Genomic DNA, 26,037 nt, shown 5'->3' with positions numbered 1-26,037 from the left:
CTTGTGACATAACTGCAAACAATAAGCTAGTGAATATTCTGAGCCAACATGCTGTCCAAGATTGCCATCAGCTCCCTCCTCGCCGTTGCCCTCGTTCAGGCTCGTCCAATGGAGATTGTACCTCATCCAATGCTCGAGCGTTCAACAACCGAGCTCAGCTTGACAGCTCAGTTGAGACTCGCAGATACGTAAGTCATTAGGCACTTGCTGGCAATATATCAATAATTGACGTTTTCAGCGCTGCCGACCGCTATCAACTTCTGCCGAAGGATGAAGACTTTGTCTTTGATTTCAACAAGAACCCTGATCTCCCTATTGCCAACCACATAAGCTTTCCGGCTCTTGTTGGCTCTGGTGCATCCTTCAGTCTTTCGCAATTGCCTGGTATAATAGCTAAAAGTATCCTGGTTACCGAATAATTCTAATAATCTCAATAGCATGCAGCATGAGCTTTGTCCACCTTCATCCTCGTGCAACCGAGCTCTTCGCCATCACTTCAGGCCGTGTGCTCTCCGAAATGGTTCCTGAAGGAGGTGTCCTTGACTCCAAAGTCAACCAGCGAGTTATCCGCGCAGAAATCAGCCAGGGCATGTTGACCATCTATCCGGCCGGTTCATTCCACACGCAAGTGAACCCGGACTGCGAACCTGCCAATTTTACGGCAGCTTTCACGTCAGAGGACTCTGGGATCTCTTTGGTCGCGGACCAGACCTTTGCGTTTAGCGATGATGTTATCGCGGCGACGTTTGGGCAGAGTATTGCCGGTGAAGATATTGATAAAGTGAGACATGCCATCCCTGGGAACATGTTGATCAAGGTCGAGGAGTGCTTGACCAAGTGTGGTAAGCAGAAGCGTCAAGTGTGATCAGGTCGGGATCTACACATAGCAAAATGCCCGTCATGGGCTTTAAAGTTGACAAGGCAACGGCATTGTCAATCATGTTGGTTATTGGTACTTTGTGTATATGCAGAATGATCTGTAAAGCCCAGACCTAAACAGAAACTTCTTCAATACAAGTGATTTGATTTGTTGGCAAAAATTAACTGGCTAAGGTGCTGTTCTTGGGTGCTGCGCTTAAGGATGGATCCGCCGCGTCCGACGACAGGTAGGATTCCACATAAATCTTGAAATTGACAGTTAAGGCCATTCTCAAAATTTATAGATGTCACCCTGACGAAAATAGCATTTATTTGATATACCAGACTCGAACAATTCTCTATGAAGTTCGATAATCATTAATATGCTTATCCAATCTCAACATAACGACTCAATCCGACGTCCTTCGAACTTCACTTAACTATCTGTTACTGTTTTATTCAACCGATCATCTTCTCGCAAAGATGCATAGGTCAACTGAAATATACTTGTTATTCTCATCGAAAAATTTCTAGTTTCGCCACTAAGAATGCAGAGTAGAAGACCAAGTTTGGTATGAAATACCTCTCAGACTCTATACGCTAGAATTTTCACACATCTAGTTGGATAAAATTTATCTGATCACGATTCTGAAACGTACCAAAATGTCTTCGAATTCTAGATCTGTATCAAAATTTGTAACGAATGACATAGTTGCCCTCATCACTAGTGGTGGATCAGGCATTGGCCTAATGGCCACTCAATCTCTCGTAGTCAATGGTTCAAAGGTCTACATCACGAAAGAGAAGCTCGATCGTGTGTTGGAGCGTTACTCAAAGGATATTCCAGGTGAAATCGTCGCGATCCCCGCCGATGTCACTTCAAAGGAGTCAATCCAGAAGCTGATCGACGAGATCTCGTCCAAGGAGTCCAAGCTGGACAGCCTAATTAACAACGCCGGTATTAGCTCTGTGAAGCAGAATACCGACCAGGAAGATCCCAAAGAGCTCCAGCAAGAACTATTCCATAATACAAGCAAAGTCAGTGATTGGGAAGATGTGATGCGAACCAACATGATGCAACTGTTTTTCGTGGCTACCGCTTCCTACCCTTGCTCAGTAAGGGCGCTGAGGACACGCCTGGATGGTCCAGCACAGTAATCAACATTTCTTCCATCTCTGGCATCATCAAAGCATCGCAGCATCATTTCCCCTACAATGCGAGTAAGGCTGCTGCCATTCACCTGACCAAGATGCTTGCACACGAGATCGCGGACTCGGGAGCGAAAATTCGAGTGAACAATATTGCCCCTGGGGTATTCCCGTCTGAAATGACCGCTAACGAGAGTGATGATAAGCAAAAGAGCTCGCTTGACAAGGAGAAGTATGAGGGTAAGGTTCCTGCCGGGTGCCCTGGTAAAGATGAGGATATAGCTGGAGCTGTGCTTTTCACTGTTTCGAATCAGGACCTGAATGGGCAGAGTATCGTTGTCGATGGTGGCTGTGTGCTAGCGACTGGCTCAGTTTAATTGATCATAGTGTATATATTCTTGGATTGTCAAGTGGGAATAGTGGAAAGCAAATCTGTTTCTTCCCTGAGCGCTACTTCAAAACAAAGGCTTTGATGGATATCAATGAATGCGAACACTGGACAGTTTAGGTAGAGCGCGTTGCAATATGGATTTCACGAGGGGCATGGCTCTTAAAGTGTTCGGGCCGCTTACCATTTGCGGCCGAAGAATCCAACCTAAACCTAACATGGCCGATGCTCCCAAGCCATCAACTACCGACTGTCAGCCTTAGTAAAATCTTACGTTATCGTCTAGGACTAACTAACTATCTACGATTACCTCTCCGGTTGAAACCACGAGCTTACCTCCGTGTTCCCCTGAGTAAGTGAGTCTCGAGGCACTGAAGCTCCAGTCTCTAGCTTTTCCTTAAATTCATTGGATGCGAGAACAGCTGTTCCATTCCAGCGTCCTACAGCTCGTAGAAGACCCGGAAACAGCGAACGAGCGATCCTCCTTACAAAATAATTCACAATCATGGCCCTCACGCCGCAGCAGACGCGAGGCAGCTACCAGTCAGACCTGGAGCAAACGACCACTTACGAGGCCTCGCGAATCAAACCCGTTATCCAACCCTTCGCTGGGCGAATCGGTGGCAACCAAGAGATCGTCGTCGATCGCGGAGACCCTCAAAATGCAGAGCTGCTCAAGAAAATACCCGACGCGGCCCCTCGCATGTCGTTCCGTGAAGGAACTGACTTGCGTGGCTTTTTGGATTTAACTCTGTGGAAATTCGGCTTTATCGAACTGATAGGTGGGTCGGGCACATTTCCATTATGTACCGCGTGTACGATGCGAACAGTGAAGCTACTGATCCAATTCAGGTACCTTTCTCTTAAACTTTGTAACCTCTTGGGTATCTATACGACCTCCTGGGGCGTCAAATGTTGTGCCATCATCGCCATCGGGTGTCTACTCTACGACGACGTTCCTCGGTCCTCTATTCGGGGGCATTTCCAATTTTTTATTTCTGACGCTATTTGTTTTCACCTTCTCCAACACCAGCGGTAGTCATCTCAACCCGACTATCTCAATTGCTACATTTTTTGCGCGTCTGATTTCATTCCCGCGTATGGTCATTTACGTGATCGGTCAGGTCCTCGGCTCAATCATCGCTGGAGCTGTACTCCGCAAGGGATACGGGTCTAGCGATTATACCTGTGGAGGTTGCGTGATAGATCAATCACAGGTCCCCGTGGGCGATGCTTTCCTCTTGGAATTCGTGTTTTGCTTGTCTCTTATCTTTTTGGCCTTTGGTGTGGGTCTGGACCCACGTCAAGGGGAGATCTATGGAGCTGCACTATCTCCGTTTTTGGTCGGATTGACACTTGGGACGTTAACCTGGGTATCATCATTTGTGCGGAGCGGGTACTTTGGTGCTTGTAAGTGATGAGAATAAGATGTTGGTTGAAGTATCTCACGCTGATTTTGTTAGGTTTGAATCCTGCTCGATGCTTTGGTATCTATGTTTCCACGTCATTTCCGAGTTATCATTGGATACATTGGGTAAGCCGACATAATTTGCTCATCCTAAGTTATTTCCACATCTTGAATTTGATACTCATCCTTGTTTTAGGTTGGATCAGTAACTGCATGTATTGTGCATGGAGGCGTCTACTATGTTGTACCTCCCTGGGGTAGGTGAGTACAGCGGGAGGCTTTCTATATCACACCGGGTCTGTCTCGATTTCCAGGCAGAGATCATGATATCGAAGAGAAGGACAATAAATTGTTCAAATACCATAACCAATCAATTCATGGACATATTTGGTGTTTATTCATCGAACAAGGTTGCCAATAATTCGAATACCCGAGACTCCAACTATCAACAATAAGATCACTTGGTTCACACATCACTGTCGCCAAAAGGTTTTCAATGCACAGTGCGGCAAAGAAGGTATATAAACAACTTGTGGCAATAAACACCGAGAATCATGCAAGAATGCCAACCCGAGAACAATAAGAGGAAGATGCAGAAGGAGCACAGGCTACTGTTCAATTGCCCCAGGAGAAACGGCCAATATAACCGCCAACGCCGCAACGATCAGTGCCGCCGCGACAAACGCCGTCAATGCAACGCTTCCTCGACTGGCTGGGAACTTCCCACGGACAATCCAGTACTGACTCTCAAAGTATCGGTGGAAGCCAATTATGAGGATGAGGATGGCGACGCCGATGAACGTGGAGCCGAGAGGTTTGCCGACACTGCGAAGGCGGGAGGAGGCCGAGGCGACATTAATGGAGGACGAGGAGAACTGAGGAGGGAGGATATCGGGGTGTCCTGGAGAAGTAACATCGAGACCGTACGCATTTGTCGTAGTAGTCGTGGTATTGAGACGGAAGAGCTGGGTGACGGCGATACCAATGGAGGCGAAGGCGAGCGATGTGCGCATCCAAGCCAGAAATGTTCGCTCTATAAGATCAGATCAGATTTGATTTCAAGATTGCAAGATCCTAGTGCCATACCCAAGGCAAGGTGATCACGCGCAACGCTGCCCTTGTTCTCGAGCTCGAGAGCCCCGAACCGATCTACAAATCGGCTATACCGAGACTGATGAGGCTCTTCGTCTTGGTTTTGTAGTTGCGATGAGTTGCCGCCGTTGCCGCCATTTCTAAGCTCTTGTACGCTCTGCTTGTTATTGTTCGTTGGCCCGGACGCTGCGCTAGACAAATTGGGTGCTTCCGTGGCCCCGTAGTTACGCGTCGAGGAGCCCGCCTCATCGAAGACTGGGGTGGACTCGTTGGACTGCTGCGTGTGAGACCGTGGAGTCCCAGCATACTTTCGGGAGGAAAAGCTGGAGTGGGACCGGCTGCTGCCGTAGGAAGATGAGAGGCCCGAATCTACATGGGTGGGTGAGCGTGACGAGGAATCGTGGATATCTCTGGCTTCCCCAGAATCGCGGGGACCTGTCGGAGTCGTCGCCGATGACTCGAAAGTATTCATGATGGCGTGCTCATGCCCTAGCCGGTGACTTAGATGATCTGTCCAATAGTCTGTGCGAGATTGTAGAGTTCATGCAGCATTGGGGCGCAAGGCACAGTGGAGGGGGGTAAGAGCGAGGAATGTGCCTGGTGCTGGACCGCCGGCTGAGGGATAGGCCCTACAAGAATTGGAGGAGCGTGAAAAGAGGCCTTCCTGAGGCTATTGACCTGGCTCAGCTAGATTCTCGTTCAATAGGTCATTCCCCTTCAGCGGGCAGTCATCATGTGCACCCTCGTATGACTGAGCAAAAGCAAAAGAGATCCGTCGATCGGTGGTTGTCTGGGGCCGAAGGTGATCACATGCTCCACCACACTATTCCTCTTTCGGTGCATACAACGGTCCCTTGCGGGTGTGACCTTTCATGATTGGTCGAGGCTCACCGCCTGAATCACCGCCCTGCTATCCGCCTCGCTTGGGCCTTTCTGCTGGACCCTTTCCAGATCTAAGGTGATACCATCTCCATCACTTTAAATCAATCATAAACTGACATGAGATGGAGTTTCACCCTGTTCACTCCGGTATGTCGAAACACGATTATATTTCATTCGTTGATGTATTATTGAGAATCCTTCAAATCGTTGATGCTTTTCATCTGTCCGTGAAGAATTAAGATCTTCAATCCAAATAACACGGTTGCCTCTCCTGATAAGTGCATCCAGTTACACATCATAATAATGTCCGATTAAACTACGTGCCCACTTTCAACCTTGGAGTAGGTATATATCTATGTACTTCTGAATCACCGAAATCCGCATACCAATACTGGGTCGTCGGGGCTCCGATTGCCCATATCTTGAGTGACTGTTCATCCTTGATTATTGAGGACCTTGATTATATACATTCTCAGCCCACTCTCAAACTTATTCAATTCAAGACCTCCAAAGACAAGTTCTCAGATTACTATAGGCAATAGTCGGACAAGTCTAGGGCTGCACATGAGTCTGGGCCACCGAGAGGAACGCATCGCCAGCGCCAAAGTAAAGCAGCCACTTGCCCTTGAATTGCACCAAGCCCTCACTAGCAGATATTAGTATCAGTACTTCTCGTCAGTAGAAGTGTAGTCGACTTACCTGAAAACGACATTATCAACCTGCCCAGTAATCTCCGTGGCCGTTGTAGGTTGCAAGATAGGAGTCTCAAGGCGTGCAATGGGTGGGCCCAAGGGAGAATGGGCCGGATCAATGAGCATCTGTCCAGTGCTATACTGGCCAATTGCGTAACCTCCTGCACCACCAGTAGCCATCCCATTGTAGACCTTCAACCACATGCCGTCCCTCGTCTTGATGGGTGGTGGCCCACTCTCAGTCAGAGCCTGCTCCCAGAGATTCATCAAAGGAGCGAACGGCTTTCCGTATCCCGAGACCTCCCAGTGGATCAGGTCAGTCGAGTTGGCGGTATAGAGGTAGGTATCTCCAAATTGCATGTAGTAGTAACCATCAGGTTGGCGCTCGTCAATTATAGCACCGCTCTTGGTCCAGCCGGCCGGATTGGGTGCGAAATAAGTAACGGGGTCGTGCCAGTTGTACACGGTCTCGGTGAAATCGGGCAGGATAGGACCGTATTTCTTCCAGTTGACAAGATCAGTCGAAGTCGCAAGGCAGAGGCGGGCGACCTTGCCGTCGTAGGCCGTGTAGGTTAGATAGAACGTTCCGTCAACTCGTACAACTCGGGGGTCCTCGCATCCACCAGAGGTCTCGTATGGCTCTGTGGCGGAGACAATAGGCTGAGAGTACCGAGTGAAGTTATACCCATCGCTAGACCAGGCAAGACCAATGCTTGAGGTCTTTTGCGCATCTTGAGCACGATAGAGAAGGAATACCATGTCATCCATGACGATGGCGCTCGGGTTGTAGAGGTATTCAGACTCCCATGGGTGGCTGGCGTCTGGACGCATGATGGGATTGCCCGCATATTGCTCAAATCCAAGTAGAGGAAAATATGGCGCCGTGTAATTGACCTCATTCTGTCGCGATGCCGGTGTGATCTTGGGAGGTTTGTCGGAGGAGGCCGCAAGGGACGTGGTAGCCCCTAGTCCTAACACGAGGACGGACTGCAATGAAAACCTCATTGGAAAAGAGAGGACTGGCAATTAGGAAATAAGTCAAAGAATGGAAGGAGTAATATGTTGCTTTTCAAGATCCTCAGCAAGATGGCATTACGCCCTTTTATGTTGCAGATTTCCGTCATCATCTTTTGTTGGTGATTCCAATTCCGGGGTAGCATGTCACCCAATTGTATCAAAATTATCAGGTGCGAGGTCGGTCATCAAAAATTCTCAAGTTTTCGCATCTGCACCTGATGATCCCTACCACTTTGAAGGTGCTTAGCGTGCTCGGCCCTCAGTTGATGGCGGATAAAACGTCGGCGATGATCGAGTGAGTTTCTGCACTTCCACATTGATGGAATTACCCCGCTAATTCCCCGGTCGATGTTTTCCCCGGTCGATGTTCAATGCGGGGTGGAGCTTCCCCAAAAGTTGGTAATTTGTTGATCGAATTTCTGATCGATTACTCAACATTTCTGATGTCCCCGCATAGATTCATCCAGTCAAGGAGAAAAAAACGGAGATGAAAAAAGTAAGAAGCTGATTGATAAAGGGTTCACCTTAGGAGAGAATGACAATCTTCAGCAGGAAGCTTTTTATAGACTTTGGCGCCAGGTAGTGCTTGGCAAACAGCAAACGAATAGGAGAAATCCCTGCAATTTTCCACTATTATCTATGTTTTCTCGCAATATGAAGCCTGAAAGCTCCCGAGAGGAAGGTAGACGGTAGCTGATATTCTCTTTACTTTTCCAAAATAACCGTTTGAATAAAATCGCATTTTTCAACTAGTCAAGCCCGCCTTGTTTCTACTCTAGTCTAATTGACCCATATAGGGGAAAAACACATCTATTCAACACCAGCAATCTAGAAATCCGACCCATAATAACGCACCTCTACCTTGTCAGCCTTTGTCAAGCCCCGGGCTCGAATTGTGTAGACATCATCCGGGAAAATGTCGACAGCATTGTCCTCGAACTCAACATCACGGCCATCGGGGACCACTGAAACAACAAGCCCCTTGACAGGCACATTTGTTCGAATCTCAAGTTTTCCGTCTAGCACTGAGATATTGACATCTGGAGATGCACAGAGGGTGACATATTTGAGTGGTTGGGGCCAATCCGAGGCGCGGGCAATTACATGGCCATCCCCATCCCTCATGATTGCTTGGACGGCTGTCTTATCATCCACACTCAAGTCTTCCAACAACTCGGTAGTGCGGTTTGATAGAAGTGATTGGACACCCATGGATTTCTCTTTGCGCAAGGCTCCGGTTGCGATGTCGGACAACCGGATTTCAATCTGGGCTTGGACATCCTGCAAGGTCCCGTTCATGGCCCAAACGTCACAGATGTATGTCTTTGGGGCAAGATCATGGGGAGGGGCCAGGATCTGGGGAGGTGGAGACTTGAGCTTCTTGAGCTCAGGTGTCGAACGGCTAATCCCAAGGGCGAGCGGTGCACTGTCTCGCTTTGTCATGAAGTAAGCCATCTTCTTCTCTCCGTAGAAGTCAATGATGGCCCAACTCGAGACTGGCCAGCAGTCATTGATCTAAAACAAGAGCGGTTAGTTGAGAGAAACAACTGAAGGATTGTAATTTCACATACCTGCCAAATGAGCTGGCCACCACAGTATTCTTGGCCAGGCCCTTTCCACTGGCGACGACAGCTTCGAACCGCGAAACTCAGGCACTCGCCTTGAATAAGTTGAGTGGCATAAATCCAACTGTCAAGATCCAGCGAGTTCACTCGAATGTTTTCCAAAACATATAAGCCAAGCCGACGTTCCGCCCCATCTGCTTTGTTGTGCAGATCTAGAACGCGACTTTGAGGATACCGCTGTGCGGGATCTGTCACATAACGACGAATCGATTTGGCAGCTGGGAAACCAAGCATGCCAAACTCAGAGACAAACCTACCCACAAGCTTGTCCCAGAGCTGGTACTTCTCCTGAGAGCCGTGCCAGACATTCCACTGGTGGATGTCGCCGACAGTTCTATCCGTCGTACCATCACCGCCCCAGGGTGAGCTGGGATGGTAAGGAACACCGGGTGCGTATTCGGCTACCACGGCGGGCAGATGAGTTTCATACAGAGTGCGTGCCGGGAAATTGGTCTTCGTCCAGTCCCCTGAATGATCATCACGATCCCAAGTTAGGTTGAGCATCTCGGCGATTTGATAGTCCTCGTTGTTTCCAGCATAGAGGACAATCGAACAGTACTGCCGCAGTCGCTTAACTTGATCCACGGCTTCTCGTTTCACAGTGGCCGCAAATTCAGGATAACAGGGGTACTGAGCGCACGCAAAAGCAAAGTCCTGCCAGACTAGAATTCCGCGTCGGTCACACTCCTCATAAAACGCATCGTGTTCATAAATGCCGCCACCCCAGACACGCAGCATATTCTGGTTTGCTTTCACGCATCGATCGACGGCTGAAGCGTAGTCTTTAGACGTCATTGCAGTGAGGAAAGAATGACCTGGGATCCAGTTGCTACCAGAAGTATAAACAGGTTTGTTGTTGACTTCGAAGAAGAATGAGGTGCCGGGTTCGTCAATCAAATTGTGTTGCACTAGCCGGAGACGTCGGATGCCAACGATCTTCCTGACGTGATGAAGGGGTACCTGATCACGATTCAGGATGGCGACATCCACTAGATAAAATACTTGTGGACCATGACCGACAAGGTACCAGAGTTGTGGCTCGTCGATCTCCAACGAGATTGAACCTCGAGATTCCTTCGTGGCAATACTGAGAGCTGCACTTGAGTCGAAAATGTGGCCGTCGGGAGCAGTAACGGTAACCTTCGTAGTGACGTCTTGATCAACAATAGCTTCAAAATCGATATTGATGGATGCGCTATGAAGATCCTCGGATACTTGTGCATTGACGAAGACGTCGATCAAAGTTGAAGAATAACTTTCGAGTTTGATCTCACCACATGGTCCACATGTCATCAAGAGAGGGCCCCAATCCCAGCCATAATGATACTGGGCTTTGCGAACATGCGCTCGAGAATTCTCTCCACTGAAAGCTCTATAGCTTCCGTGCTTTTTCTCCAATTCACGCCCGTAATGGAGGGCACTCTTGAATACAATGCGGATTGTGTTCAGGCCGGCTCGCAGTTTGCCTGTGACATCGACCCGGTGCCGATGAAACATATTTGTCGAATTCAAGATCTCATTTTGATCATTGAGATAGACGGTGGCCACGGTATCCAAGCCTGCAAAAACGAGGTCCTGGCGAGAGTGGGCTTGCTCCGGCTCATATTGGAAGTCGCACGCATACTCCCAGTCAGCCTCGCCCACCCACTGAACATGGCGCTCATTCTCATCGATGAAGGGATCTGGAATCACTTTTGCATCGATGAGGTCGGTGAAAATCTCCGTGGTCGGCTTATCATGGGCACACTGATGCCAGTCTTCATTTGCTTTGCCGAATTGTCGCCATCTCCAGCCGGAGAGCGTCAAAGTGCTCGCAACAGACATGGCCGAATGGAGGTAGAGCCAAATATGGATTGAAATAATTTTGCTTCAGAAAGTTAGAAAGCTCCCCATTTTCGGCCTTTGTATAGGCGGGTGTGGCACGCCACCGAAAGAAGGTCTACAGCTAGCCCCGAGGAATTTCCCGCTCTTCCCCACAGTTCGAAGGTTCAGGGGCGGTTAACCTTAAACAGGTTTCCTCGTGCGGGGCTTAGAAGACCTCCGGCACTTCGGCACCACGCGGCATTTAGTCATTCTGGAACATCTCAATTCACACCATCTGTCTTTTCCGAACTTTTCTCCGACCACGCCGAGAGTCTGAACCCGACAATACTAGAAATCGGCTAAAAAAGCTCTCTTCCCGAGGGTTTTACCGTTCTGAATGACCCATGTTCAAATCCTGCAACTACTGCCGGCACAGGAAGAAGAAGTGTGCTTTGGAAGGCCCGTGGGCTAGCCGTTGCACGGAATGCGAGCACCTAGACCTGATCTGTGAGTTTAGTCGGCGTCAACCCAGCCAGAAACGTCGTCAAACCTCCCAGCGCATAGCATCGAGAGTCTCGGCTGCCGCTGCGGTGTCAACACCGAGGGTGAACGGGGACCGTCCATGGGCCAGTACGGGAAGTGTTGTATCGGTTGTCAAAGATGGTGATAGTCAGGTGAACCCTGCGGACACCAATTATCCCCATGGGCAGAAGATCATTCTGAAAGATGACGCCCCACTTGTGTTCAACTCGACGGCGAAAGTGTATCGGAACTACGTACAACCACTGACTCCATTTGTACCATCCGAGATGATCCACGAGCTAAACGAGAACTGGGATCCAATACTACAGCAATGTGTTGAGCTAGCTGCTGGTATCTGGTTGCATACCGTGCCACAAGCAGCCGTGCCACAACAGGCTGGTCATGCGTTGAAATCTATAACGCAAGGCGATATGACTCTACCGTGCCTCACTGGCGTTCTTCTGATGATTCTCCGATTTCCTGTTGATAGTGATTGCATACAGTGGGTAAGTCATCGGTTGAGCCTCGTGTCTTCTTCTCCTCGGTATTAACCGATAGTAGATCTTCGGCGCTGTTCATGCATCATTACTCATGGGGGAACGACTACCAACGCCAATTATTGCGGGCGCACTTGTCACCAACACCTGGCTTCGACTACTTGGCTCGTCACTAGAGCCACTCGACATTTCTGAACATTACCTCATGGACTTCGCCGAATCAGTAGATCACTCTACCTTTGCTCATCATTATCTACGTATATCTGATTTAGGCCTTCGCCTCGATCGCTTACAGAGTGTGGATGAGCACGATGGATTGGGACCAGATGCAAAGCTACTGTGGTGTCGCCTCGAGTATGAGTGTTTGTTCTGGGCCGTTCAACTTCCCACGTCACTTCTTGATCTTCGTGACGGGATGCCAGCTCGACCAGAAGCGATTATCATTCACTCTCTCCATAACCTGGTAGTTCTGACGTTCTACGCTACTGTTCTCAGCCGACAGGACACTCTCGGTACCTTGTTGGCATTACGCCCTGTCCCTGGTGTGCTCCATTATGTTTGTTCTCTGGTCCGATCAGTGTTCATTTGTCCCCGGGAAATGCTCATTCACTGGTCCCTCCTCTCGGACATTCAAGCTGCAACCGCTCGTATCGTTCTGCAACTCTGGCGTCAAACGCAGTTTGAGAATTTTCAAGGCCTTTTAAATCTTTGGGACGATGCACTAGGCCGCTATCCGGAATTGGCCCAAGAAGTGCGTGACGAAATTGGTCCTGGGCCCTGGAATATCGATCAGACAGATGGCTATTCCGTCTTTTGGACCTTCCGCGATCTTCGTAGTTTACATCTCCAAGACGCATTTCCACATCTGGCTGAAGCTACAATGTCTTCACCGAACACCATTGTCGAATAACCTTTTTCAACGAGCAATCAAAATTCTATATCTAATTTGTCTTGTATTCTTCCTCATCCTGAGCCCACGTTTCACTGTCTGAATTTTCATGGCTGGACCCCAGCTGTCGCGACTCCAAGCTCACTGTCTCCCTGTCCATAATACATAAACCACTTCCCCTTGAACTGAACCATTCCTTCGCAGAAGACGACCTCATTGACCTGTCCAAGATGCTCGTTCTTCGCCGACACAACAACTGACGGGCGGTCGAGGCGAGCCAGCGGGCCATCTTTAAGATTCTCAAGGTCGATCAACATCTGGCTAATGGAGTACTGATTGAAGTGGAACCCAGAAGCACCCTTCGTGGCAACATTGTATACCAGAATCCACCGACCATCTCGAGTCTTAATTGGGGTCGGACCAGGTTCCAACAGTCGATTCTCCCAGTCATGAACTCCCCTTGCAAAGTACTCATTGAAAGGCCACGCTTTCCAATTGATCAGATCCTCACTCTCCGCCACACAGAGATATGCCTCGCCGAAGATCATCATGAATTTGCCGTCTGCCGTTTTCTCGGGGAAGATTGCGCCGGACTTGGAGTGACCAAAGCGCACTTTGATACGCCCGTCCAGAGCGTCGTCGACATCAATGAAATCCGGGAACAGTGGCCCGCCTCTCTTCTCCCAGTGTACCAGGTCGGTGGATGTTGCAAGGCAGAGCTTTGGCACCTTCAAGTCCCACGCGGTATAGGTCATGTAGAAGACCCCGTCGATGCGTACTATGCGAGGATCTTCGACACCGCCGCCCATTTCCCATGGCTCGCTAGGCTCAAGGATCGGACGATCCAGGCGTGTAAACTCGTAGCCATCGGAGGACCAAGCTAGTCCAATTGTGGAGACTTTGGCGGCGTTCTGCGCCCGGTAGAGCAGAAAGACTGTGTCATCCAACACAATGGCAGCAGCATTGTAGATGTATGCCGATTCAAACTCGTTGACTGGGTTTGGAACGAGCAGAGGGTTGCCAGAGTATTTAGTGAAGGGACCTAGTGGAAAGATTGGTGCCTTGTAGTCGGCATCGCCTTCGCGCGAGGCCAGCGTGATTTTGGGAGGAGTGGAAGAGTATGCGGTAGAAGGCATGGTGTCGGGTTTGCAAGAAATTGGCAATGCATTCTTTCGGACATGGGAATTTCCCTTCAAATATCTACTGTGGTCTAGGTACAGCGGAAAAAAGATCGGCGAAACCGCGATTTTTAAATTGGGTTCACACGCAGCAATTCTCCGAAGTTGTATCTGCCAGCTCAACCCCCGCCCCCGCGTGGGGACAAACTTTACAAATCCAAGGCCACGGATGGAGTTTGGGTTTAGAGCTAAGACGGTCTTGGCTTGAGAATTCGGTTCCCCAGATTCCATCGGAGAAATCGTCGGGAATTTTTCAGTCAAGCAGCATTCCCGCATTCAAGATGCCAAAGATATATGAATGGCAGCAGACCCCACCGATGATCACCATTAGCATCTACAACCCCAGAAACCACCTGCATTATACTTCTATTTTCAGCAGACCAGTGGTTCTTCGCTTCCATGGCCTCCACCCATGATGAAAAAGCCCCAGAGGCCAGCTCTCAGCATCTCGAAGAGCCTGTCGATGTATTCCACGCTGTTCGCGGTACTGCGGCCTTGGAAGTATGCACACGACTAGAGCCAGTGCAGAAACTCAGCAAGCGTATGATTCAACTCTATGCAATCTGCAGTCTCGCCTTCCTGGGATCCACGATGGGCGGCTACGATGGGTCGTTGATGGGCAACCTAATTGTCATGAAGCCCTTCCAAGATCAGTTTGGCGCAAAGATTCTAGGAGTGCAGACCGGCCTCATCATGAGTATGTACTCGATCGGTTCGGTGTGCGGTCTGCCTTTTATCGGCCCTCTCACTGATACCTGGGGTCGTCGCGTGGGTATTACCATTGGATGCGTCTTTATCATCATTGGTACCATCATTGAAGGCGTGTCCCATCACTTGCCTCAGTTTCTCGCCGGACGTTTCTTCCTCGGCTTTGGTGGCATTATCTGCAACGTCGCCTGTCCCTCCTACGTCGTCGAGTTCGCCCACCCAGCCTACCGAGGTGTGATTACTGGATTCTACAACTGCTGCTACTACCTTGGAGCAATCTTGGCTGCTGCAGTTCTGCGCGGCTGTGTCCATTATACCACCAGCGCGGCCTGGCTCATTCCCACCTGGCTGCAGATGCTTTTCCCATGCATCCTACTTGTCGGGTGCCTCTGCTTTCCCGAGTCACCGCGTTGGCTGTATGTTCATGGGCAGGTAGACAAGTGCCGTGAGACCCTGATCAAATATCACGGCAACGACAACCCAGAGTCTCTCTACGTTAGACTAGAGATGCACGAGTTCGCCGAGGAGTTGGAGCTCGATGGTGCAGACAAGCGCTGGTGGGATTACCGGTCCCTGTTCAATTCGCGGGCTGCCCTTTATCGTGCCATCCTGTGCGCTGTCGCTGTCTCGGCTTTCAGTCAATTGACTGGCCAGTCTGGCGTGTCATATTTCCTGCCTGCTATGCTTAGCACTTCTGGAATAAAAGACACTGACACCGTCCTGGACATCAATCTGGGCATTACGTTGGCCTCTAGTGCTGCTGCCTGCTTTGGCGCCAGCCAGATGGACCGATTTGGCCGACGCAAGATGCTGATCTCCTGTTGCGCGATTCTGACTCTACTCTGGGCTGGCATGGTCGGCGGTACAGGCGGATATGCTATGCACAAGAGCCATCCTGCCGCTGACATATCTATCACGTTTATTTTCTTGATTGGCGTTGTTTTCTCCGCTGCCTACACCCCACTACAAGCACTATACCCCGTCGAGGTCTTAGCATTTGACCAGCGAGCTAAGGGCATGGCCCTGCAGAAGTGAGTCCATCAAAATCACCACATGCCCCTCACCTCTCTGATAGTAATACCTTGCTTAGTTTTGCCGGAAACGCAGCCGGTCTCGTCAACCAGTTTGCTCTTCCAATTGCCCTCGATGTCATTGGTTGGAAGACGTACTTCATCTACATGGCCGTGTGCTTCTGTCAGGCTATTTACTATTACATCTTCATGGTGGAGACCAAAGGGCATACCCTCGAGGAGCTCAACGAGATCTTCCAGGCACGGAATCCTCGGAAAGCTGCTTCGCTGGGAAAGCAGGAGGTGGATGAGGAGGTTAACAAAGTACAACGCCTGAAGGGGATGGCTGCACATGAAGGATGAAAAGAGATATTTCACAGACGTGCGGGGGACTGGCTTGTATATAGGTTAGGGTTGGAAAAACCGGATAGTGAGGAGTGTACTGGAATTCGAGTGTAAAGAAATACACTGGCCATTATTTTTGAATGGATGTATCATGTATTCTAGTTAAGATCATATTCCTAATATTGATTCAAATGAAACCAATCACTCTCGCCACTTTAACCCCATAAATCCTTCCTAGAACTTATCTCGAAGTTTGCTAACAAATTCACCTGTGTTTTGACCCCTTTGAAGATATCGAAAAGTCATTCCAGAGGAGATCATACAAACGAAATTTACTTAAATACTCATACAACGCTACTCGACACCTGAATGGCCCTTCCCGTGCGCCTCGCACGCAAAGCCCAGCCTTGTCGTCTGCCTTGTTGTCTCTTGTTCACTAAATACGAACCTTAAACCTTAACATTCTCGTATTTGAGCTTAGCACCAACCGCTAACCCCACTTGTATAAAGCCCACGTAAGAGCCCTCCAAGAGATAATTCTGACCTCCTCGAGCACACCACGAGCACTTTTTCCTGTTCTGTATGGAGGCTCCTGCCTCTTCTATATTCGCCCTCTCTGACCTGTGGCTAACTTTCGCCCTCTTCGCAGTCTGGTGGGCTCTTGCCCGCCTATTCCCCACGACGAATATGGGTTGCTCATCATCCACTTCCACCGATTACAACAGTCTCGGGAATGTATACCGTGACCAAGGCAAACTCAATGAGGCAGAAAAGATGTACAAACGGGCACTGGCTCAGCGGCAGAAGACGCTTGGAGCAGAACATACATCTACCCTCGACACTGTCAACAACCTCGGGGTTATCTATTGTAAACAAGGCAAGCTAGATCAGGCAGAGCAGATGTATCTACACGCATTAGCTGGGCGGGAGAAAGCTCTAGGAGCCCATCACAACTGCACCATCGAAACCGTCGGCAACCTGGGGATCGTCTATTGCCTCCGAGGAGAGCCCGAGAAGGCGGAGCTGGTCTTCAAGCAAGTACTAGCTGTAAGAGAGGAGACGGTGGGAGCAGACCATATCTCCACCATCGACGCTTTGCACAATCTCGGAAACGTATATTGTGCTCAGGCTAGACTTGGCGAGGCGGAGCAGATGTATAAACGGGCGCTAGCTGGGAAGGAGGAGAAGCTAGGCGCGGACCATGTCTCCACTCTCGATACTGTCTTCAATCTCGCCAATCTATATCGCGGTCAGGGCAAGTCAGACCAGGCAGACCAGATGTACAAGCGGGCGTTAGCTGGGACTGGAAAGTCGTTGGGAGCAGATCACCCTTCAACTGTTGAGATAGTCACGAACCTCATGAATATGTATTGTTCCCAAGGCAGGCTGGATAAGGCGCGGCAGGTTGAGCAAGAATGGCTTCGCATGTGAGATTGACTTTAGCAACATAATGACCACGAGACCCGTTTCATTCGAGCGGATCCATAATTGTTTATCTCAAATGTAGCGTGCCTATAAGGAGCTAATACTTTCTGCTGGCAGAATAGGATTGTTTGCACTGCTTGCACTGCTGGGCCCACCTTTCACGGACATGGCGTCATACCATCTCCGGATACAGAAGGCGGTAGGAGCCAGATCATGTACTTTCTGCCGTTGCAGCAATCTGAAAGCTACTGGTTTTATCATCCATCACCCCACACCATCATGGCATCGACCTCACTACCGCCCCGAGCGGGCCAGCTGGACCTATCCAAGAAGCTATCAGAGCTACGATCAAGCAATAATCGCCGATCCCAGACCTCGTCCGCACGAGATCCAACCCCGATCACCCCTCCTCTGCCTTCGCCGCCTAACCTTTCCACCCATTCATACTCCCACCCCGTTCGCCGCATCCTATCCCCGAAAGACCATGAGCTCTTCCAGGCATCTCCGACCTACAAACTTGTACTAGCTTTTATCTTTGGTCTGTCTGATTCAGTACGCGGGCGGGCGATTACCGATCTACAAAACAAACCCGACTCTCCACACATTACCAAAATCTCCTCCATAGTTGGGAAGCTACAGTCACTCCTAGAGAAGCACCCGGCACTTGACCAGGGCGGGTCCCGATTCGGTAACCCTGCTTTCAGAGCTTTCTTCGACGATGTCGCTGCACAGAGCGCATCATGGCACAACGAGATCCTGGGCCTGGCGGACCTTGCAGCGATCGATGAGGCGTCAACATATCTTGTCCACTCTCTAGGCTCACGGGACCGACTAGATTATGGTTCAGGCCATGAGCTGAACTTTATGATGTGGCTTCTATCACTCTACCAGTTGGGCCTGCTTTCAAGGAACGACTTCCCTGCAGTGGTATTCAAGGTCTACGTGCAGTACCTGCATCTCATGCGGGACATTCAATCCACATATTACCTTGAGCCGGCAGGGTCACATGGTGTCTGGGGATTGGACGACTACCATTTCCTCCCATTCCTGTTCGGAGCCAGCCAGCTGGTAGATCATCCATACATCACGCCGCTAGGCATTCACAGTGGAGCAATGTTGGACGAGGAAGGCGACAAGTACATCTATCTTGATCAGGTGCGGTGGGTGGACAGCGTCAAGACTGTCAAGGGTCTCCGTTGGCACAGCCCCATGCTGGATGATATTTCTGGTGCCAGGAACTGGTTCAAGGTGGAGAGTGGTATGAAGAAGATGTTTGTCAAGGAGGTCCTCGGCAAGCTTCCTATCATGCAGCACTTCCTGTTCGGAAGTCTGTTGCCCGCTGCCAAGGGGATGGGCGAGCTTTCCGAGGACGGGGAGGAGGATGGACATGAAGATGGCCAATGTCATGATCATCCTCATGGCCACTCGACTACTGATTACTTCGGCGACTGCTGCGGCATCAAGGTCCCCAGTACGATCGCGGCTGGAGCAGAAATGCGTAAGCGGATGGGCGGGTCGAACTTGCGCCCGATTCCTTTTGATTAAGCGCGCATATCTTGAGGTGTGGAAGCCAGTTATTGGAAACGCAAGAATAATACAATGATGAGAATATAATTAGCTTTAACAAGCTTCATTTGGGGTTGATTTATCAAATTATACAATCCCGGGTATGAGAATAGACATGTGTATCCAACTAGATACAAAAACCTAGACGACATACTTCAAGCTCCGAAATAATTCAATATTATTGTCAACAAATTCGTCAAACCTGAGCTTACTGTGCCTTGCGACTTCAGTAATGAGAAGCTGTCCATCGCGAGTCATGAGAATCAGAAAAGTGATTAACAAGATGAATACCGACTTCATTCTTCCTCGTCCACCTCCAATAACAATGGCTCCCTCTCACCCTCGTTGCCATCCTCGTTTATGTGTCTCCAGCCGGCTACAGCGACAAACCCTACAAGCGCAACACCGACGAGGAAGCCTGCAATCACCAGGCCCACGTTGATCGGGACTGGATTTCCATTGAATCTTCCATGGGTGACTGAATCCAACCAATATTGAGAGAAATTGGCAAGTCCGGAGAGGCAGATGATCGTTCCATAGACTCGACCGAAGGTTGCGAAGCCGAAGACCTTTGTTGCGTAATCGCTGAATTGAGTGTTAGCAAAATTCAGAGGATTATGAAAGGACAAGAACTTACGACATGGCTGAATAATAGAGAGGGCGTAAGAGGACAAAGAGTGTGATAGTCAAATACCCTGCCCACATGGCAGAGATAGAATTCAGGACGCCGATGATGGTAGTGAAAGCCACGATAAGACTGAGGGTTGCCGGTACACTCAGACGATCCAGCAACGCCCCAATCACAGGAGTGGAAAGAACACCACCGACGGGTAGGGCGACATCGAAAAATTCGTTAATTCGTTCGGCATCCTGGTCGGAACCAAGCATGTACTCGTACTGCGATCGAATGGTGGCAATAAAGTAATTCATGCGAACCATTTGGATGATTGTCATCAGAGTAATCAAGATGAACCACGGGGTCATCATTTGCCGGTGAGCTGGCAGTCCATGCAATACTCCCCAGACCTGACTGACTTGATGGCGATCTTCCTCGCGCTCGGCCCATTGCTGTCTCTCATATTCATCACCGAGAACTTCGTTGATGTTCTCAATTATCTCCTTTCGGCGCTCGGCGCGCCTACTGCGCACCCGTTGTAGCTCCCTGTCACTGTCAATTTCATGATCGGAATCATGTACATCACGAGTGGCGTCTTCGGCCTTTTCAATCTGATCCTCCAATCGAAGCGTTGAATAATAGTCCCGCTTGGGCATGAAGGACAAATGTGCGATTATAATCAACACTGGGACGGCCAAGTACCCTAGGAATAACTTATCGGGGGTAAATTTCTGGGCCGATGCCTCGTAGACAAGGCGATAGAGAAGAAAGACGGCGGCAGAAGCATCAAATGATCCTGTCACAAGCGCGACGATAGAGCCTGCATGCTTGGGAAATGCATTTGCAATTTGAAAAGATGGAACAAAAATAAAAGTCCCCCCAAATGCTAGGAAGAAGTTGCCCGCAATGAATCCGTGGAACTCAGGCCAAATGAATGAAAATGACATGAAGAGGCTGCCGATGGCAAGAAGTACGCTGCCAATCAGGCCACAAATCCTCGATCCATAGTGATCGAGGATCGTCCCAACAGGCAAAGCTGAGACATTGGCGGTGATCGACGCAATGGTGAAACAGAGGTTGAGTCTGCAGATTGTTAGCGAGAGAGGGGCAGTTCAGCTCAGGGAGAGGGAACATGCCTCAAATCCTGCTGTATACAAAGTTCGACCCCTTCTTGTAGTTCTTTATCGGTACATTGATCGTGATAGACACCCTCCTGCACCAGGACCGGCTTCAGTGCGGCATATCCAAACAAGATACCTGACGCAACCCAACACGCCAGAATCGTGAAGATGACCTGTACTTGATGATATCAGTCGGTTGTTTCAGATGGGCGACACCGTACATACTCAATCTTTTTGCAGCAGAAACTTTGTAGGCAGGAGTTGCTGGTGGTTGTTCCTCGACCGGCATAGGCTGACTTGGTGCCTGTAACACATCGTAACTGATCTTGCGTGCAATGGGCGTAAAGTCTTCATCAATTTGAGCTTCTGGTTCATGGTCGACACCCTCAAGGGCGGAGACATGCTGCACGAGCGACATTACTCGCTATGATGAGCAGAATGAAGGAGAGGAGTGGGATTGACAATGAGCTAGGTCTGGTGGTTGATTGGGCAATCCCCAATACTTCGAGGAATGTAGTTAACATATCGCTGACTAATGTATATGACGTCAGTAAAGACGAAGTTCAGGATCACCAGCCAATTCTACAGTTCTACTATGTATCCCGAATAACACTTTCTCTTTGAATCTGGGTATATGGTCTTTCCTGATTTCAAAGATCAAATGATACAACTTTTCAGCTCCCTGGAATTGTTATCTCGTCGTTGGATTGAATAACACCGCTCCTCCGGTCATGGCATTGTCCACAGCTTCCACTCATGTCACCCAATATATTGCTTAGAGCTCAGATCCTGATTTTTTTGAAGACAAGAAGCTAATTGACGTGATGTAGTCATCTCCGAATATCTATTAGTCCTAAATGGATCTTCAACATGAATGAAGTAGAAGTTGAGAGAAAACCGAGCTCGTGGCCGAATTGGATAGCGTAGAATTACCGATGAAGATGATCAAATGTATTCTGCTCTAGCCACGTAAGAAACTCACAAAACCATGTGATGTATTTCACAATATGAAGGCCCCTGAATACTCGTGTCTACGCAATATTACGTTGTGTTAAACTGTCAATGGATATGATAATCGTCACGTGACTTGTAGAAACGCGGAGAAGCATCTACTCCAGGCTGGAAGCTGCTGGCGATACCTGGTAAGCACATGTAACATCTAGCTTCCGATGGCGACTTCCAAAATCATGGACCAAAAGCCAATGTTTAGAAGCTACTAGATGATGTCTCTGGTCTATAAAACCCCCCTCATCGTCCTGCCTAACCTCCTCAGTCCAAGTCAAGCATACAAAGCAAAGCTCTAAGCTACAGACACTCTACTCTGCTCGGCATCAACAACCACTTTAACCAAACCACAATGTCTCTCTTCCGAACCAGCTTCCCAGCTACAGGCGACTTCGCCCCCTCTTCCGTCTCCTGGACGACTACGACAACCACCGAAGCAGCCGCCCTTCCATGCGCAGCTTCACCCCCAAATTCGACGTCCGCGAGAGCGAGGCCGCATTCCACCTAGACGGTGAACTCCCCGGCATCGCCCAGGAAGACATCAACGTTGAGTTCACCGATCCGCAGACTCTAGTCGTGAAGGGTCGTACTGAACGCGAGTACCACACCACCGAGCCCAAAGACCAGTCTGGCAATGACCAGGCTGTCGAGACTACGGAGAGTGCTGCGAAGACTTCCAAGGCTAGTCACCGCTACTGGGCTAGTGAGCGCACCGTTGGTGAATTCTCGCGCACCTTCTGGTTCCCAAATCGCGTCGACCAGGACAATGTCAAGGCTACTCTGACGAATGGCATCTTGTCTGTTGTGGTCCCAAAGGCGACTGCCTCCACTGCGAAGAAGATCACCATCGAGTGAGATTTGGGCATGAGGATAGTCTTTTGATGTCTTTTATCATCAGGCACTTTCTTCCAGCCACGATGCTTATGAGAATGTGACACTTAGCGCGCCTTTGTTCTGTACTTAATAATCTTAATAATCCATCTGCAACATTAGGTCCCTCCTTGGTCGTGGCGTGGAAGGTTCATCGAGTTTTCTTACTCAAAAAAGAGATCTTATCTAATTCATTTCAAATGCACAATCTTTTTCCATTTATTTCGATATATCCATACAGTAGTATTATCAATAGCCCACTCCACTGCACGTAGTAGACTTCATGGTCCTCGCCTGGGCCCATCTGGCCATTGTAGGACATTCGAGAATTTGTAAGGAGTGATAGACTTTACCTAATGTCAACAAAAGGGAATCAATAATAGACCCAGCAATGTAAAGAATTGCTTGATGCAAATTTCTATAAAGAGTAGACCTGGACGAGACAATGTGCCTCCTGTAGAGAGCCTTACCTACACCTGAGACCAATTCCTTAGTAATCACGAACAGAACCTAAGGTATCCAGGGAACCAGCCAATCAAACCCACGTTATTCCTCGGAGCAAAGTGGCAAAAAAGGAACCACCCTCTCCATTCCCCTCTTACTCCGCACCGCCTACCAAAACTACAATAGTCCTACTCCATCTACACCCCAACCCCCAGCCACCATGGCGCCAGACGAATACTCCACTGGCGGGGGTGGCAAGCTCAAGCTCAAGGGCAGCAAAGTGAGCGACGGGCGGGTCGACAAGAAAAAGAAGAAGAAGGCGAAGAAGGAGAAAGACGCTGCGCAGAGCGAACAAGCCGAGCAAGTCCAACGGCCGGAGTCAGGCGAGGCTGATGCTGAAGCTGAGGCTGAGCGGGAGGCGTCTCGCGAGCGAGAGGAAGAGGGCGGTTCTTCTGCGAAGACGGAGGCTGAGAAGAAGTATGAGGAGGTGAGGCGGAAACGGGTATGTCAATTGTCTTCTCTCTTTTCTTTGTGTTTTGCTATTCGTTTGGGATGCTTGTCGAATGGTTCATGGGTCTTGAGCTAACCTGGCACGTAGTTACATGAGCGGCTCCAGAAAGAAGGAATCAAGTCACACAAGGAACGTGTGGAGGAGCTGAACAAGTACCTCAGCCGGTTGAGTGAGCATCATGACATGTACGTGTATCCCCAATCACTCGGGTCATCCCTCAAGTCAGGCCCCCACTGTAATTGCAGCAAGCTGACCCATTTTATAGGCCGAAGATCGGACCTGGTTAAGGCGTGAGGGGATATGGGATATGAGGGGTCCCGTGACTAGAGAAAGGGACCTTGGAGGAGTTCAGAGTCAGGAGGGCTGTTTCACAGGGGAACTTAAGACTCCCATTTTAATGTACTTGTATCATATGACTACGCCCGGAGTAAAGCTACGAATGGAAAACCAGTGCAAATTATTATGATATATTCATGGAGATTCCAATTCAAATCGGCGAGCAGGAAAAGCAGGAAATAATGCCCCAAGGGAGTCCCGTGGGATCTCTATGCAGCAGCCCCGAAAGTTGAGTAGAAAGGAAACGAGAAAAAAGGAAAAAGAGATAAGGAACCAGGCAAACAGAATGCAAAACCAAGAATCCCAGATAATAAATCGACAAGAACCAGTCACGTAAATGGAAAAGATAGATGTAACGCCGTGTAGATGGTGGCACCTCCCAAGAAGAACACAAAATGACTCTGTCCAAGGAGACTCGGAGACAGAGAGAACGAAGAAACCAGAGTAGCCAAAAAACCAGGGCTACCAAAACACCCCTGACAAGAAAGGAGAGAAGAAGAAATCAACGAAAAAAAGAAAGTCAACACCGCGCTAAGTCCAACCGGGTAATTGGCACCAGCCCACTGCCGGGGAAGGCGTGAGACAGAGACACAGAGAGAAAGGGAGAGAGAACCCCCAGAAACCCTGAAACCCCGAGGCCATGAATGATGATCCCTCAAAGCCCTCATACACCCTTGACTACCACCGTCCGCTCGCTATTCAACTTATCGGCATTGCGGGCATGCGACTCCTTCTTGCAGTCCTCCAGACCAGAACAGGAATGGGCCTCGAGCATGCGGTGCTTGGAGCAGAAGTGGCCGTGGCAAAAGCTGCAGTCACCGACGATCCGCTGCGCAGCTTCCTTGCACTCCTTAAAGTTGCAACGGGGCTTGCGAGGCGCCATGGTTGTGGTCGGTAGGGAAGGAGTGGCGGGAAGGACGGGTTGAAGGGTGATTTGGTTGAAATGCCGAGGACTGATGGGCGGCGCGGACTTGAAGAGTCAGAGAAAGCGTTGGTGGACTCTGGACTGCTTCAGAAGTGTCGGGTGATTTGAGATAAGCGCCGCGGACGGGAGGATGGGAGGCGTGCGGAGAAGGGCGAGGGCGCTGATAACAGATCGAGATCGGGATGCTCAGGAATGGTGATGCTCGGGATGGGAGAGAGCGATAAGAGGGAGGAAGAAGAGGAGGCGTTGGTCGGAGAGATTGGAGAAGTTCAAAAGGAAGGTGAATTGGGGAGGAGGAGAAGAGAGAACGAGGAGAAGAGGAGAAAGCGTTGGACGTTGGGGGAACTAGATGATGTAAAGCGTGTAAAGGGGGTCGTGCTCCAAAGGGGCAGAACGGGGGCCACGTAGAGTATATATAGATGGACCCGGGATCGGAACGGACGGGAGCGAAGAACGCACGAGAAGGCAAAGCGTGAAAAGTCAAAAAAGACCAGAAGCCAAAAAGCCCAAGAGGGCCGGATCCAGGGTTGAAAGGGCTGGAGGATTACGGGAGTATAGGATGAAAGACTGGTTGGCTGAGTCAGTAGAGTGAGGCGACTCCGGAGTATGAGGATGGAGGAGCAGAAATTTAAAAGGCTAACGGAGATAGTTCGCTCCAAGAGGGCATCATCTACAGTACTACCTAGTACTGTCGTGACTACGGAGTACGTCGAGGACGACCATTATTCAATGGTCTGTCTCGTCACCAGTACAGGACTCCGTCCAGTACTCCGTCGAAATCCCCATCAAGGCCTGGGGGAGTGACGGAATCAGCCACGGCGTGGAGGCGAGCGGGTCCTCCTCCCAGAAGGTTCGATAGGCTCCATTTTTTTTTTCCCGATTTTCTGGTTTGATTTTCTGCTTTTATTGCGGTAGGATCGTTAATAATCACTTCAACGTTGAATGATCACGACCGTCGGGCATGGAACCTCTGAGTCAGATGGTTCTTTTAATTAACTAGCATCTGTCATAATCTCTTATTGCCCAGGCCTTGTTATTATTCCCAACTAATTGTCAAATTCTAATTATTGTGATCTGTAATTCTATCTCCAGCTCCTTCAATCATGTGGTGACGCCTCGGGTCTATCTGTCTACCGTGTCCCTACCGAACTTCGG

The 26,037-nt window shown here is 49.6% G+C and overlaps 16 protein-coding genes across 16 annotated transcripts; 10 read left to right on the top strand and 6 right to left on the bottom strand.

Annotated features, from left to right (window-relative positions):
- Nucleotides 1–48: 48 nt before the first annotated feature.
- Nucleotides 49–865, top strand: N7458_007107 (germin family protein; the record flags this gene model as incomplete). Its single annotated transcript, XM_056910489.1, has 3 exons — nt 49–188; nt 239–384; nt 438–865. 3 exons carry the CDS (start codon nt 49–51, stop codon nt 863–865), a joined length of 714 nt encoding a protein of 237 aa, XP_056766193.1.
- Nucleotides 866–1,521: 656 nt separating this feature from the next.
- Nucleotides 1,522–2,384, top strand: N7458_007106 (SDR family NAD(P)-dependent oxidoreductase; the record flags this gene model as incomplete). The annotated part of the gene is made up of 2 exons (XM_056910488.1): nt 1,522–1,974; nt 2,058–2,384. 2 exons carry the CDS (start codon nt 1,522–1,524, stop codon nt 2,382–2,384), a joined length of 780 nt encoding a protein of 259 aa, XP_056766192.1.
- Nucleotides 2,385–2,900: 516 nt separating this feature from the next.
- On the top strand, nt 2,901–3,956 carry N7458_007105 (aquaporin-like protein; the record flags this gene model as incomplete). The annotated part of the gene is made up of 3 exons (XM_056910487.1): nt 2,901–3,210; nt 3,248–3,805; nt 3,859–3,956. Coding segments are annotated over 3 exons (966 nt in total), but the record flags the coding sequence as incomplete, so codon positions are not given.
- Nucleotides 3,957–4,411: 455 nt separating this feature from the next.
- Nucleotides 4,412–5,367, bottom strand: N7458_007104 (uncharacterized protein; the record flags this gene model as incomplete). The annotated part of the gene is made up of 2 exons (XM_056910486.1): nt 4,412–4,836; nt 4,890–5,367. 2 exons carry the CDS (start codon nt 5,365–5,367, stop codon nt 4,412–4,414), a joined length of 903 nt encoding a protein of 300 aa, XP_056766190.1.
- A 962-nt stretch (nt 5,368–6,329) lies between these two features.
- On the bottom strand, nt 6,330–7,474 carry N7458_007103 (glycoside hydrolase family 130 protein; the record flags this gene model as incomplete). Its single annotated transcript, XM_056910485.1, has 2 exons — nt 6,330–6,423; nt 6,477–7,474. 2 exons carry the CDS (start codon nt 7,472–7,474, stop codon nt 6,330–6,332), a joined length of 1,092 nt encoding a protein of 363 aa, XP_056766189.1.
- An 840-nt stretch (nt 7,475–8,314) lies between these two features.
- N7458_007102 (beta-mannosidase) lies at nt 8,315–10,935 on the bottom strand (the record flags this gene model as incomplete). Its single annotated transcript, XM_056910484.1, has 2 exons — nt 8,315–9,001; nt 9,058–10,935. The coding sequence occupies 2 exons, from the start codon at nt 10,933–10,935 to the stop codon at nt 8,315–8,317; spliced, it is 2,565 nt and encodes an 854-aa protein (XP_056766188.1).
- A 383-nt stretch (nt 10,936–11,318) lies between these two features.
- N7458_007101 (Zn(II)2Cys6 transcription factor domain-containing protein) lies at nt 11,319–11,987 on the top strand (the record flags this gene model as incomplete). The annotated part of the gene is made up of 1 exon (XM_056910483.1): nt 11,319–11,987. The coding sequence occupies one exon, from the start codon at nt 11,319–11,321 to the stop codon at nt 11,985–11,987; it is 669 nt and encodes a 222-aa protein (XP_056766187.1).
- Nucleotides 11,988–12,027: 40 nt separating this feature from the next.
- N7458_007100 (uncharacterized protein) lies at nt 12,028–12,843 on the top strand (the record flags this gene model as incomplete). The annotated part of the gene is made up of 1 exon (XM_056910482.1): nt 12,028–12,843. The coding sequence occupies one exon, from the start codon at nt 12,028–12,030 to the stop codon at nt 12,841–12,843; it is 816 nt and encodes a 271-aa protein (XP_056766186.1).
- Nucleotides 12,844–12,929: 86 nt separating this feature from the next.
- Nucleotides 12,930–13,958, bottom strand: N7458_007099 (glycoside hydrolase family 130 protein; the record flags this gene model as incomplete). Its single annotated transcript, XM_056910481.1, has 1 exon — nt 12,930–13,958. The coding sequence occupies one exon, from the start codon at nt 13,956–13,958 to the stop codon at nt 12,930–12,932; it is 1,029 nt and encodes a 342-aa protein (XP_056766185.1).
- Nucleotides 13,959–14,399: 441 nt separating this feature from the next.
- N7458_007098 (uncharacterized protein) lies at nt 14,400–16,081 on the top strand (the record flags this gene model as incomplete). Its single annotated transcript, XM_056910480.1, has 2 exons — nt 14,400–15,739; nt 15,799–16,081. 2 exons carry the CDS (start codon nt 14,400–14,402, stop codon nt 16,079–16,081), a joined length of 1,623 nt encoding a protein of 540 aa, XP_056766184.1.
- A 564-nt stretch (nt 16,082–16,645) lies between these two features.
- Nucleotides 16,646–17,494, top strand: N7458_007097 (kinesin light chain 1; the record flags this gene model as incomplete). The annotated part of the gene is made up of 1 exon (XM_056910479.1): nt 16,646–17,494. The coding sequence occupies one exon, from the start codon at nt 16,646–16,648 to the stop codon at nt 17,492–17,494; it is 849 nt and encodes a 282-aa protein (XP_056766183.1).
- Nucleotides 17,495–17,767: 273 nt separating this feature from the next.
- Nucleotides 17,768–19,033, top strand: N7458_007096 (serine/threonine-protein phosphatase 2A activator; the record flags this gene model as incomplete). The annotated part of the gene is made up of 1 exon (XM_056910478.1): nt 17,768–19,033. One exon carries the CDS (start codon nt 17,768–17,770, stop codon nt 19,031–19,033), a length of 1,266 nt encoding a protein of 421 aa, XP_056766182.1.
- A 317-nt stretch (nt 19,034–19,350) lies between these two features.
- Nucleotides 19,351–21,209, bottom strand: N7458_007095 (uncharacterized protein; the record flags this gene model as incomplete). Its single annotated transcript, XM_056910477.1, has 4 exons — nt 19,351–19,639; nt 19,692–20,753; nt 20,807–20,969; nt 21,017–21,209. The coding sequence occupies 4 exons, from the start codon at nt 21,207–21,209 to the stop codon at nt 19,351–19,353; spliced, it is 1,707 nt and encodes a 568-aa protein (XP_056766181.1).
- A 1,037-nt stretch (nt 21,210–22,246) lies between these two features.
- Nucleotides 22,247–22,651, top strand: N7458_007094 (Hsp20/alpha crystallin family protein; the record flags this gene model as incomplete). The annotated part of the gene is made up of 1 exon (XM_056910476.1): nt 22,247–22,651. The coding sequence occupies one exon, from the start codon at nt 22,247–22,249 to the stop codon at nt 22,649–22,651; it is 405 nt and encodes a 134-aa protein (XP_056766180.1).
- Nucleotides 22,652–23,330: 679 nt separating this feature from the next.
- N7458_007093 (uncharacterized protein) lies at nt 23,331–23,908 on the top strand (the record flags this gene model as incomplete). Its single annotated transcript, XM_056910475.1, has 3 exons — nt 23,331–23,612; nt 23,709–23,806; nt 23,887–23,908. The coding sequence occupies 3 exons, from the start codon at nt 23,331–23,333 to the stop codon at nt 23,906–23,908; spliced, it is 402 nt and encodes a 133-aa protein (XP_056766179.1).
- A 713-nt stretch (nt 23,909–24,621) lies between these two features.
- Nucleotides 24,622–24,840, bottom strand: N7458_007092 (AN1-type zinc finger protein TMC1; the record flags this gene model as incomplete). Its single annotated transcript, XM_056910474.1, has 1 exon — nt 24,622–24,840. One exon carries the CDS (start codon nt 24,838–24,840, stop codon nt 24,622–24,624), a length of 219 nt encoding a protein of 72 aa, XP_056766178.1.
- Nucleotides 24,841–26,037: the final 1,197 nt, after the last annotated feature.

This window comes from Penicillium daleae (assembly GCF_028827525.1).
Source record: "Penicillium daleae strain IBT 16125 chromosome Unknown utg000006l_segment0_segment0, whole genome shotgun sequence".
Lineage (NCBI taxonomy): Eukaryota > Fungi > Ascomycota > Eurotiomycetes > Eurotiales > Aspergillaceae > Penicillium > Penicillium daleae.
Note: the sequence above shows the minus strand (reverse complement) of the source record. Positions and strands in the feature narration are given on the sequence as shown.